The sequence below is a fragment of the Anabrus simplex genome, chromosome 6 (genome assembly GCF_040414725.1).
Source record: "Anabrus simplex isolate iqAnaSimp1 chromosome 6, ASM4041472v1, whole genome shotgun sequence".
Taxonomy (NCBI): domain Eukaryota; kingdom Metazoa; phylum Arthropoda; class Insecta; order Orthoptera; family Tettigoniidae; genus Anabrus; species Anabrus simplex.
This window is the reverse complement of record NC_090270.1, coordinates 28,832,266-28,846,594: the sequence shown is the minus strand read 5'-3', so window position 1 is coordinate 28,846,594 and position 14,329 is coordinate 28,832,266. Positions and strand designations below refer to the sequence as shown.

At 37.8% G+C, this 14,329-nt stretch overlaps 1 protein-coding gene across 1 annotated transcript in view; it reads right to left on the bottom strand.

Annotated features, from left to right (window-relative positions):
• Positions 1-1,275: 1,275 nt before the first annotated feature.
• Positions 1,276-14,329, bottom strand: part of Mccc1 (Methylcrotonoyl-CoA carboxylase 1) — a 138,089-nt gene continuing 125,035 nt past the window's right edge. The window contains exons 13-14 of the mRNA XM_067149707.2: positions 7,119-7,227; positions 1,276-1,849 (exon numbers count right to left, since the gene is read on the bottom strand). Of these exons, the coding sequence (XP_067005808.2) occupies positions 7,120-7,227 (108 nt within the window). The 3' untranslated portion in view covers positions 1,276-1,849; position 7,119. The remainder of the gene's footprint in view (positions 1,850-7,118; positions 7,228-14,329) is intronic.

Here is a 14,329-nt window from a genome sequence, read left to right as displayed (position 1 = left end):
AAAAAATACTGTCACCAACTTTTGGCTTGGACAGGTTTTCCAGCTAGCAATCAATCATTGTGCTAAAGGTTAGTCCTAACCCATGTATATTCAACAGTGAAAGATAATATGCACACACACACACACACGCACTTTTTTTTGACGGATGATCCAGCAATTTACAAAGACAGTGTAAAAGATCACAGGAGGGTTGATTATTTTTCAAGAGTGAGAACAGTGACAGCTAGTAAAGCAGTGGTGACCTGTATGCAGCAAAATCACATTCGGAAGCAGAAAATAATGGCACAGGGCTCAACATTTCATCACAATCAATACCCAGGGTACTTTCTGAAGACCTTAGGGTGAGAGCTTATTGGCAGAGCACCGGACATTTCCGGATACCACAGGTGTAGCAGCAGAAGGAACTGAAATGAAGGTAGCTCCTGCAGCAGTACACCAACAATGGGCATTGGAGAATTCTCTTTACTGACGAGAAAGTCTCCACCACTGAAGAGAGCTTTAACTGCCAGAACAATAGGGTATATGCATCAAGTTCTTCAGAAGCTCATGAGAGTGTTTCTCAAGTCCACAGAAGTCACCATCCCTCGTCAGTCACGATTTGGTGGGAGGTAAGCTATGAGGGCCCCATCAGGATTCATTTTTGTGAAAAAAGTGTAAAAACAAGTGCCAGTGTGTTCTGGACCATCTCGCGAAGGACTTGAGTAATAGCAAGATTCTGCACTAACTCATAAGGCAAGTACGTAGTTGCATGCCAATGTACCAAACTTCATCTCCACTGCTGAGTGGCCTTCTGGTAGCCCCAATCTTAACAACACCTGGACTTCAAACTGTAGTAAGTTCTAGAAGGAATGGTCTGCAAAAAGACACCCTTCCTATAAAAGTTTCAAGCTTTCCTTGGTGGCAGCTGTGTCAATTTCCCAATTGATTAAAATCTGTTCTCCGATAGATGACTTGCCAAAGAGACTCCAAGCCTGTATGCGTGCTAACAGTGGACAGTTTGAAGACTGATTGCTGCACACTGTAAGACTGAAATTGAAAAATCTCAAACCATATTTCACTTATTCACAAAGTAATTCGTGACAGTATTTATTGCTAAACTAGGTATATTGTATAGTATCTGATCCATTCTTACCATTCACATCTAATTAATAAAAGAAAAATAAATACCCAGTCTCAGAGACAGGCCACACTAAGCATGTTTCATAATTACACAATAATAAAGTACTATTCTTTCAGAATATTTCATGGAAATAAAAGAAAGGACAAATGAATACAAACATTTCAAACAGGTATCTTTGATTACTTTCTGGAAAGTACACAAAATTTCAGTAAATCCTTCAGAAAGATTATTCTGCAGTAAACAGAATATTTCATTAATTGGTTACAAAATATGATTACTGCATACTTCATGATATTACCAACTTAGAAAGCTGAGCAGCTTACTTGATCATAGAGAACAGGATGATACAAAAACTAAATTATTTTGAAACAGTCCTACTCTATAATGTATCTTCTAACACTCTTGTTCCAGTCAATCACTTTCCCTTCATCTTTTATTTCCCATATTGATTATGTACCGTAACCTTAATTCCTTGTTTATTTGGTTATCATATTATGTAATATAACAAGTTATAGATGAGTTTTTGGATTTTCTTTTCCTCTTTGCCTCCAGAACTAAGTATCCATCATATAATGCATTCATTGTATCTGCAGTAATCTTCTATTGCTGTATTCTGCTATCATACTTGGCAACTGAGTAGATGATGATTATCTTGGAGAACCAGCATCATGTACTTGGAAGTGTTACCACAGCAAATTACTGTTGAGTCTTGTGAAGGTGTACCAACTCCTAAACAGAGAAAGCATTTAATGCAATTAATAATTAAGTATCATTACAGCAAAGTTCAAAAAGGAGCAAGTTTGTATTGCCAAGTTAAAAAACTTCTATGGGATTGCCAAATCCCACAGAGGACAAGAATGACAATTCATAACATTCATAACAGCTCGCCATCGTGTATAGCCTTGAAACCTACATTCTAACCCAGTTATGGCACACTAAAATGCCACCCAAACATAAAGGACCGATTGCAGAAACGGTATTTAGACGATGTCTACGGTTAAACAATGCCTAAGTATGGCTGCTGCTTTGCAGAGACGTTATTTATCACTTAGACACTCTCTAAAACCGATGTTCAACCGGTCATGTTTAAACACTGCCGAGAGCACTGTTTAACCTCAAATGAGAGGAGTGAATCACAATCAGAGGTTATGTACCATGAAACATGTAATTTGTATTATTATGCTGAGACGATTCTGGGAAGAAAGGTTAGTCCGACGGCCTCTCTGTGGGTCGCCCACTGCTAAATCACAGCAATTCATTTGACATGTACGGGGAGATATTAAAATAAGGTTTCGCTTTTCAAGAGACTTGTTTCTTGAGACTGACAAAGGGTCAGTCCGGTAACTGTCAACTTGAATACAATTCTTGGCAACCGGTATATATTATTATATACATGGGGTAATTTCCATAGAATTATAGGTCACTTCGACAACATACATATCAGAATTACATGTCCTGATTGTCAGAGGGCTGTCACATACATCAACCGGGAGGGATTCACTTATATTTACAGCCAAGTAAACACACATAATAGTGAAAACTAAAAAGTAGGTTGTATGTGGTTTTATTTATTTATTATTTATTTAGATAGTTTATGCCCAAATTGGAGCACTTAAATCAAACCCAAATACATTTATGTTAACAAAGAATTAACTGAAGATTTAGCTTGCATCATCTTCTTCCTTTCCCAAAACCTCTTCATTCTGGCTGACCTGGGTGACCTATCTTCATCAGATATGACATATTGTTTGTGTTGTACAGTTTTTAATGACAATCTTATTTGTTTGTTCTTGAGAATCCTTTTTTCTTCTCTATTTTCAATTTGCTTTATTGTAATATTCAGCTCTTCTAAATCATTCTGAACTTCTTTATGTGGTTTTTATATATATAATCGTATAAGTTTTTGGCAGCTATCAGACAGGAAATGGCAACTGGTGGTGATAGTGGTGATTATTGTTTAAAGAGGAGGACAGGGGAAGAAGAGCCATGGCCATAATAACAGCCCTAGTATTTGCCTAGTGTAAAACTAGGGAAACTATGGAAAACAATCTTCAGGGCTGCTGATGATGCGTTTCGAACCTACAATCTCCAGAATGCAAGCTACATCTGTATGGCCCACACAACACACTCGGTTACATATTACTATTGCTTCATCTTCCTTTTGTCGAAGCTACCGTATTTATGAGTAGATTACACTCACTGTAACAATGCTATAAACAAAGCTACACTTCCCGTACGTGTCGCTTTAGTGTCGATAATATTATGAGATTTAATTTCCACCGAGAGCGATACTCTTATCTGTGAGCAAGTCATGCTCATGCTTAGCCATATTTGAGTAAAATGAAATGTCGTATGGCTTTTAGTGCCGGGATATTCCAGGAAGGGTTCGGCTCGCCAGGTGCAGATCTTTCTATTCGACACCCTTAGGCAACCTGCGCGTCGTGATGAGGATGAAATGATGATGAAGACAACACATACACACAGCCCCCGTGCCATTGGAATTGACCAATTAAGGTTAAAATCCCCAACCCGGCCAGGAATCGAACCCGGGACCCTCTGAACCGGCTGACCGTTCAGCCAACGAATCGGACATATTTGAGTAATGTGTAGGAAGACAAACAGCTAACTGGCATTCGGCACGTGCACTGACGAATTTCATTGGTTGCGACAAGCAAAGAGTTGCATGAAAGATACTTCTATCTCTATCTCCATTTTCAAACCAATATTGAAAGTTAAAACGATATCTAGTTAAACATCGGCTGAATATTGTTTATGCAATGGAAGATCGTACTCGACTTAGACGTTGTTTAGGTAGGCGTTGTCCAAGGCTTAAAACTAGTCATCGTTTCTGCAATCGGCCTATATAGTGCAAGCATGAAGTTCAGAGCAGATGACGTAACAATAACAGGTCCAGCGAATAGAGGGAAAAATCAGCAGGTATGGTTTATATTATTATTATTTATAAGTTACATTTTCCATATTGATTGGATTCAATGTATAGACAAGAAATGTGTTCCACTGATCAATACCTATTTCTTCTTCTTCTTCTTCTTCTTTTATGACCACATAGGATCACTTTAGTCAGTCCGTCGTTCAGGTCTCTTTGAAGGGATTGTTCGGGCTTTGCGGTCCTCCCAGTACTTCTTCAGACGCTCCGATCTTCGTGCCCTTTCCTCAGTTGAAAATGTGCGTGTTGTTGGTTTGTTTTGTGTAAGGGTAAAGCGGAGGTTTGTATTCTTGAGTTTTGTATTCAATTTTATCTTATTTTTGGTGTCTTCTGTTGTAAGGCCTATTTCCTTCAGATCCTCTCTTACTTCTCTGATCCATTTACATCCTGTTGTGGTATTTTTTGAGACGAGATTGTGTTGTACTAGTTGTTTCAGAAGTCTCGAGTCCTGCATCCTCATGATATGTCCAAAGAATCCCAGTCTCCTCTTACGCATAGTATCTGTAATGGGTTCTAGCTCTTTGTACACGACTTTGTTAGGTATTAACCGCCACTGTCCATCTTTCTGATATTTTTTGTTGATACAGGTTCTTCCAATCCTCCTTTCAATTTTCTGAAGTCTGTCAGTCTTTGATTGTTTATTCAGGTAAAAGAGTGTTTCTGCTGCATATGTAGCTTCCGGTTTTATAACTGTGTTGTAGTGTTTTATTTTTGTATTTATTGATAGACATTTCTTTTTGTAGATATCCCATGTTAATTTTTGTGCTTTAGCTAATCTATTTGTTCTTACTTGGATTGAGATTTTTTCATTTAAGTTATGTGTTATTACTTCTCCAAGATATTTAAACTGAGTTACTATTTTGATTTTATTACCATTTATGGTGACTTCTTTTAGCTGTGTTGGTTTTTGGGGCATAATTTCTGTTTTTTCAAATGATATTTTGAGGCCAATTTTATTTGCAATGTTTTGAAGTTCTGATATCTGGGTTTTTGCTTCTTTTATGTCCACTGCTAGTAATGCTAAATCGTCAGCAAAACCCAGGCAATTTGTTTTGATTTTTCGGCCAATCTTTATTTTGGGGGGACATTTTCTAAACCATTCCCTCATTACCATTTCTAGAGCACAGTTAAATAATAGTGGTGAGAGCCCATCTCCCTGCCGTAGTCCAGTTTTAATTTCAAATGTCTCTGATGTTTCCCCCCTAAACTTCACTTTTGACTTGGTATTGGTGAGAGTCAATTTTATCATGTTTATTAATTTGGGGTGTAGTCCAAGGTGTCTTAAAATTTTAAACAGAGATTCTCTATGGATGCAATCATAAGCTTTCTCAATACCTATTTATTGTAAATGGATTTACATTAGTACCGGTTTTGGCCTTTCATGGCCATCATCAGCTAGTACATAATTATATTACAGCCATTAGACAAAATCACAAAAATGTTGTTATGTTAGATCATCTGGATGTCTAATGGGGATGGAAATAAAATATATTGCAGTAGTGTGAGTTTAAAATATCTGTGATGAAAGGTGGTGGTGAAGGTTACAACAAACTAAAACCTATTGAGTGTACATTGGACATGAGTACATTAAACATATTAAAATACATAGGCCACAGTATAAAACACTTAAAAAGTTAAACACATTCAAATATGGTATATATATGTTGAAATGCTTATTAAAATTTGAGTTCGTGTTGCATGGATTTCATTCTTCAATCTTCTTTGTGGTTCCTGTGCTTCTGTATCATGTTGATTTAGTTGTATGAGGTGATCTTCGAGATTGTTCTATGGCTGTCGTGTACCGTGTCTGCAAGCCTCCAAACATATCGGTACACGACCTCCACAACAACAATAATAACAACCACAACACGAACATAGACGAGAGAGGTGTCGCCACTAACAGCTCCCATAATCAAAATTTAAACTCAAGTCTTGCAGTTTATCATAAAAAACTTACTGAAGTACATCAACAGTTGGATTACATAGTACTCAAAAAAAAATTTCATGACAAGGGTTCTTACCACGTATCAATATGACATATATCAGCCATAGAACAATCTCGAAGATCACCTCATACAACTAAATCAACATGATACAGAAGCATAGGAACCACAAAGAAGATTGAAGAATGAAATCCATGCAATACGAACTCAAATTTTAATAAGCGTTTTAACATATATATACCATATTTTAATGTGTTTAACTTTTTAAATGTTTTATACTGTGGCCTATGTATTTTAATATGTTTAATGTACTCATGTCCAAAGTACACTCAATAGGTTTTAGTTTGTTGTAACCTTCACCACCACCTTTGATCACAGATATTTTAACCTCACACTGCTGCGATTTCCATCCCCATTAGACATCCGGATGATCTAACATAACAACTTTGTAATTTTGTCTAATGGCTGTAATATAATTATGTACTAGCTGATGATGGCCACGAAAGGCCGAAACCGGTACTAATGTAAATCCATTTACAATAAATAGGTATTGATCGGTGGAACACATTTGTTGTCTATACATGGTTCATATTAGCTGAACGTAAAACTTCATTAAATGAAGATATTTTCATTTAATAAATACAGAGGATTCCATATACTTAATAAGCATGTTGTGTTAAATAATAATAATAAAAATTTTAAAAAAATGCATTCTCACTGGGCTTGGCAGAGTGTTGTAACAGTAACTTCCAGCTCAGTGAAGAAAGCAATGGGAAACTACCTCACTCCTCATTTCCCTAGTGAGCTAAAACCTTATTCAAGGCCAGGCTAAGGTGGTTTGGTCACTTAAAAATAGTTGGAACCACAAAGAACTGCAAGAAAGTGGCTGGAAATTGCAGATGAAGGCAAGAGACAACGTGTTATATCACGGAAAGGTGGCTTCATCACATCAAACAAGGTGAAGAGGAATGAGGGCATGCAAGTACAAAGCACTTGTATACTGCAATTAGAGTCAGTCTATGATAACAATGATGATTCAGTAAACCAAAATACCATAAACCGTATTCTCTGTCTATTCCAAATTGGTGCTTACCATCTGTTTACTCACCTCATCTATCTTCACAGAATGTCACCAACGTACTGTTCTTGGGTACATTATCTCCCGCTTGGCACAGGACTTTGTCAATACGTGCATCTCGGGGAGCTCGGATCACATGCTGGCAAAAAGAAAAGAATGTCCATGAATGAGCCTCTGAAATGTATTGCAATAATAATTCCAATACTTAAAAGTATGTCTGTATAAGACGTATTACTGCCCCACTCAAATATATGCTGAAGACAGCTGGAATTGACAAAATGATAGGAGAGCAAACTCCAGGCAAGTGAGATGAAACTTTAGAAAATACTGTATAATAGAATAGCTGAAAGAGGTTTTTTTTTTTGCTATTGGCTTTACGTTGCACCGACACAGATAGGTCTTTTGTCGATGATGGGACAGGAAAGGTCTAGGAGTAGGGAAGGAAGCGGCTGTGGCCTTAATTAAGGTACAGCCTGGTGTGAAAATGGGAAACCACGGAAAACCATCTTCAGGGTAGCCGACAGTGGGGTTCGAACCCACTATCTCCCGGATGCGAGCTCACAGCTGTGTGCTCCTAATCGCACGGCCAACTCGGCCAGTCAGGAAATACAGGAGAGCACTAAAATGTGTGAAAAAGTCGAGAGAACAAATATCAATGATTTTCTACTGGAGCCTGTTAAAGTAACAAGAGACTATTAAAAGATGTGAAAAACACGGAAGAACAGATATGACATTCTTTTGCCCTTGGGCTCATAGAAGTAGCTACAGTACCTACTTAGAACAGCAGATCACTTTCTTCCTAAAACAACTGTATAATGAATTGTTATTTGAAGCCTTAGGTTTCTGACCAGTGGGTAATTAAGCATGGTTTTCTGGGCACTTTGTTCGAGCATGAATTTCTCGTGAGGTTATACTCGCCATACGCGATTAAGTGCCTTCGACCGCCATCTTGAACACGAAACTTCGGCAGTACTCGGCACTGCTTCAGACACACTCGCCGGTGAATAAAAAAAAGTGCCAACTGTCAAACTAGTAGTTTGTATTTTTGTATGAATGGTAGGTACCCCGCATTACCATTGCCTGCATCTATACATAACATTTTAATGGGATAGGCTTACAGTATATGGAAGCCTTATTGTTTAACGGCACCCACAAGTGACCTGTCGAAGATCTGCTATTGCTGCACTATAGACTTATTTCAACTTCAGTTATACCACACTGATTTAAATCATCTTATCACAAGAACAGTTATTAGCATTAACTTCAATTTATTGAGTTGAGTGGTAAAAAGGAGCAAAGTGATTATTTGTCGCATGACAGCCTATTTACAGACTAATAGGATAATCATGAGAAGTTCAGTGGCGCTGTACATACAGTATCTGTCTTGTGATAGCCTAGCTATGGATAAAAAAAGGGCTGTGAAAACTTCAAGAAAAATAATAGAATCCTGCGAGAAATAGATAGGATTTTAAAATTTCATAATGTTCCGTATTGAACTGTATCACAATTAAATTGAGGCAAAAAATAAAGTGGTTCAACTTATTCAATACAAGTAAATAAGAAATGTAGTGTTACATTCTTATTTGGTTAAAAGCGGTACCAGTTTCGACCAACAATCTGGGTCATCATCAGCGATTAAAAATACAAAAACAATGCATAGGAAAACGAAAAATTAAAAGATAAGTTTTCACAAAAGCAGTTCAAGAAGCAATATAAGAAAATAGGGATTAGCACTGCACAATTTTAAATCACAAAAACTCAGAAGAAGTCGAAGATCAGTCACTTATATGTAGCAAGGCGCAAGTCCCTGAAGAGTAGCACAACACGCGCAATGTCCAGTACTGTGCCTTAAAATGTTTACGAGAAGAGGTGAACAGTTCATTGAACAAACCTGCACACACAGCCAGGCGCGAAGTCACAACACGATTTAATAAATTTTAAGTCCCAAAATTGTGCAAAAGTCGAAAACAAGTTGCTTAAATAAAGTAAGATGCTAGCTCCTGAAGATCAGCGCAACATACGCAATATCTGGCAATGTGCTTTTAAATGCCGGTGAATCTCGGTGAATACCTTAAAGAACAAGCCTGCAAATGCTTCAATTGCGAAAATATATAATACAAGTTAATATAATTGAAGTATGTATCAATGTTAATAGGATCTTGTAGATTCTTTAGAGATGCAGAACAGCTGACGTAAAAAACAATTGTGAGGAGAAAAATGTAAAAAAGCGCAAATGAAAAACGCATATGCATAGCGTGTTATTTCTTGAAGTTAAGAATTTGGGTCGTACTTGAGGTAGCGTAAGGTACGAGTTTAAATTTGAATGTTGTAATGATCTGAACTGTAGGTGGTATCTATTTTCCAAATTGAACTGTATAGTAGTCTTCGACTTCTACACGATTTTGGGACTTCAAATTTATTAAATCGTGTTGCGACTTCGCGCCTGGCAGTGTTTGCAGGCTTGTTGAATGAACTGCTCACCTCTTCTCGTAAACATTTTAAGGCACAGTGCCGGACATCGCGTGTTGTGCTACTCTTCAGGGACTTGCGCCTTGCTACATATAAGTGACTGATCTTCGACTTCTTCTGGATTTTATGATTTAAAATTTTATATTTTTAATCGGCTGATGATGACCCAGATTTGTGGTCGAGACCGGTACCGCTTTTAACCAAATAAGAATGTAACCCTACATTTCTTATTTACTTGTATTAAATAGTTTGAACCACTTTATTTCTTGTTTCACTTTAATTGAAATAGATAGGAATCCACATCTTAAGCGCGTAGAGTTGGCACGAACGTTAAAAATAGCACCTTCTACTTTGAACACTATTGTGGGCAACCGACACAAAACTGAAAATGCGTAAAAGCAAAATAAAAATGGAAAAAGAAAACAAGTGCGCAAAGGAAAGTTTCCGAAGTTGGAAAGAATGATTTTGAATAAATAAATTTCTAACTTCTGATTGGAATGCGAAATAGGCTACAAGCACAATCAAGCACACTGGGTTATTCAACAATCTCACTGACAACAAAGACCTTTCCATAGAACAAAGAACACAGACCAAAAAAAAAACCACTTTTCCCTTCAAGAAAATCAAATGATCATAGATATGTCTCTTGGTCATGACTATCCACCAACGACTGCACAGTGCTGGACTTACACTTCTGCTACACATTTTGTGGCAGTAACTTCCATGATGCATAATTTTGGATGACTCCCAGCCATAAGCCATGTATGTCAACAGGACAGCTTTGAAAAAAAAAATGTGAAAACTGAATTCAGTGCTCCTAGCCACAGTGGAATCTATTACTGTGCTTTAAATTAGTACTGTCCGGTCTTGTTCTAGTGTAAAGTCTATGCTGCCAATCAATGACGCAAAACTCAACTTTACCTAAGCTAACAGCTTGCCCCTTGAAGGCGCAATATACTCGGTGTTCGAGAATTCAAGGTCATTTCCTCTTATTGCGCAACTTTCTCCGACCGACCTGTGGCGAGGGCTCTTACCTCTGTTGGAAATGACATTCCACACACAAGGGATGACAAAGAACATTTTCAGGTCTGGGAAATATATGACTGTACTAAGCGGTAAAGGCTAAAAATCGTGACGTGTTAAGTGAGGTATTTTTTATACAGATTTAATATGATGGGCACCGGGACTTCAAATTTAAGACTTGTTAAACGGGAAAACGTGTTAATGAGGAACGTACTAACGAGGTTTCACTGTATTTAGGCTATAAATGTTTACATCATGAGAGTATCATGAGTGTCATGTATCATGAGAGTAAAAGCAGTGTACAAGTGAGGAGTGCTGACTCTGAAACATTTTATACAAAAAAAAGATCTCAAGCAAGGAAGTGCACTGTCACCATTATTGTTTATTTTATTGATGGATGAAATAATAAAACCTGTAAAACAGAATATAAATAGTGATGAAGTGAATACTCTGGTATTTGCAGATGATGATGTGGCTTGGGGAAAGGGAGAAAAGGAAGTACAAAGGAGACTGAATGTTTGGAATTAAAATCTGAAGGAGTTTGGAATGGTAATTAGTAGAGCCCGGATTTCCATGCACTATCAAATCTCAAAATATGCATGCATTCATGCCCTATCATATGGAAAAATATGCACAATAAACTGGAAAATATGCACTAATAAAATTAAGTTCCATTTTGAAACATTGTACAAAATCTAATTTCTGCAAATTGTCTTCATTTAAGCTTATCCTTTTATCTGTCAGCACATTTTTTTAGCACAGAAAATGACCTTTCTACGTAGCAAGAAGTGACAGGTGCATACTTAAATGAAGACATCCGGGACAAAATGAGGTCAAATTGTACGTCTTTGCATTTTTTTACCACAATACTGTACGTCTTTTTTAAGCTTGACGAATTCAGAATCAGGATTTGAACGGATCACTGTTCAGCTTATCTCTAGCTGCCGCAACTACTTCTCCATGCGATGATTGCAAATGATGATGTCTTAAAAAACTGCTAAATATTGAAACTGTGATAACAAAGACGTGTGACGAGTGAGAGTTCCGGGTAGGAGAATACAGGATAACAACGGAAGTTACAGTGCAAAACCAAGGTTTGTAAGCTGCTCTCTCAGTAACGTGGCCTCACAGAGACAGAAGTGTGGTACCGGTACTGTACAAGTTTTGTTTATTTCATCTAACAAAAAAAATGAACCATCATTTAGTAACGTTCAATTCATAGCAATTTATAACTGGGACACCATATTCCTAAGAATGACAGTGATCGACGTGCGGCCTTGCAACTTACGTCAATGTTTACTCAAGCGACAGATAAGAAAGTGCTTGGTTAATTGGTTTATGAGATCTCCACCGTTTGTATGCTACTAACTGTGGTTGTCAGATAGGATGCCAGGAATACATTATCTCCGTCTCTCAATAACAGACATACTGTATAACATGGAAAAACTGTCCCAAATTCTGCAAACCGTCATTCATAAAAGGCACTATCATGCAAGTTAATATTGTATATGCGCCAAAGTCAGAAGAAAAGTCATATTATGCAATATAAACGTCCAAATATTCAATATTAAATCCAAAATATTCAAAATATGCATTATACATGAATTTTCTCCTAAAAAGGCCAAAACATGCGAACATGCAGGGAAAAAGAACGGTTATTTGGAATCCTTAAGTCATAAAACGAATATTTGAAAAAGTTTGTGAAGTGTAACTAGCTTATTTAAAAACATGCATTTGCATGGAAATCCGGGCTCTAGTAATTAGTAAAAAGAAAACTGTAGTCGTGCACTGTGAAAAAGAGAAGCCAAGTGAACATAGACGGAGAACCGTTAGAGAATGTAGAACAGTTTACATATCTGGGTAGCATTATTAATGGAAGTAATGAAATCAATCCTCAAATTAATAACAGACTAAGTAAAGGTACAACATTTTATCATCAAGTCAGAGAGCTTTTATGGGATGACAAAGTACCCAAGAGAACAAAATTAACATTATATAAATAGTATTTTATACCAATTGTAACATACGGACTAGAAATGCTGGTATCTAACAATAGACAGGATATTAAGATCCAAGCAGTAGAAATGAAATTTTAAGAACATCAGTTAAAAAGACAAGAAGAGTTAGAATTCAAAATGTTAAAATCAGAGAAGAGCTAAATATAGAACTGTTAGTACAGATGATACAGAAAGCAAGACTGAGATGGTTTGGACATGTAAAAAGAATGGGAAAGGAACGGGTAGCAAGAAGGGAAGTTAAGGGAAAGAGACCAGTTGGAAGACCGAGAAGAAGGTCGATGGATCAGATTTGGAAGGACATTAGAGAAGCTGGATTGGATGTGGCGGAAGTAATGGAGCAGGAAAGTAGAAGGACAGAAAGGAGTGGAGGAGGCTTGTTAACCAACCTGGGTGACTGGAGTGGGACATTGACGATGATGATGAAACGTTTACATCAAGCTATACTGGAGCAAATAAAAGCAATATGTGCAATTTAAGAAATATTATTTTACATTTTTATTATTATTTTTACTATCGTTATCACATACCAATTTCGTTAGTAATTCCACTGAACATATTATCGTTAAAAAACAATTGAAAAAACTCTCATTCATTCTCTGTTTCACACATCGCAGTTGCTTGTAGCCTGAAACTGCCGTAAACAACAATTTCTTGAAATCGGGATCTGTTGATTTATAATTAGGCCAGGCATCAGCATCAGCTACATGTTGGGTTACGGTTTACAAGCCATTGCCAGTTCATTTGTAGGCGCCACCAAATACTATTAGATATATTCTTGAGGGTACAAGGAAGGAGTAGTAGTAGTACCGGGTGAGTTGGCCGTGCGCGTAGACGCGTGCGGCTGTGAGCTTGCATCCGGGAGATAGTAGGTTCGAATCCCACTATCGGCAGCCCTGAAGATGGTTTTCCGTGGTTTCCCATTTTCACACCAGGCAAATGCTGGGGCTGTACCTTAATTAAGGCCACGGCCGATTCCTTCCAACTCCTAGGCCTTTCCTATCCCATCGTCGCCATAAGACCTATCTGTGTCGGTGCGACGTAAAGCCCCTAGCAAAAAAAGAAAAAAAAAAAAAAAGGAAGGAGTAGGAGTGCAAAAATACTGGAGTTTTGTAGAATTACCTGACATATACAACATTGAACAGTACACTGTATATGATGAAGAGAGCACATGGCGGACCTGTTGTTTTATCATCGCTCGAGCCTTCGCGTGCATGAGTGGACTGGACACAGCTGACGGCTACACTGCCAGATTTAAAATAATAGATTTTTGACCGACTGTCAAATAGTATCAGGATTTTACTAAGTTCCACACTGAATCAAAAGATGGCAGTACAGTATGGCACCATGTATTTTGTCGGCCAAAAGACGGCAGACGAGCGGTGGGCGATACAATGTCATGTCGGGGCTCATCCGACTTTAAACGGAATATCGTAATGTCGGGCCTCACCCGACAGACGAGGGGTAAGAGTTAAACAAAGAATGACTTGTTTCAGTCATGAAAGAACATTATCAGATACTTTCAAATCACTATCCAGCTGGCCAGAGCATTACACCACTTCACACTCTTTATAGGACCAGCAAGGAAAGAGGATGTACTCCTGGAGCACTTCATGAAGATATGTTCCAACTTTCAAGGATTAAAGGGCATAAATGGAATTTGAGTCCGACTCCCTGGCTCAATGGTCAGCGTTTCAGGCTTCAGTTCAGTGGGTCTCGGGTTCAATTCCCGGC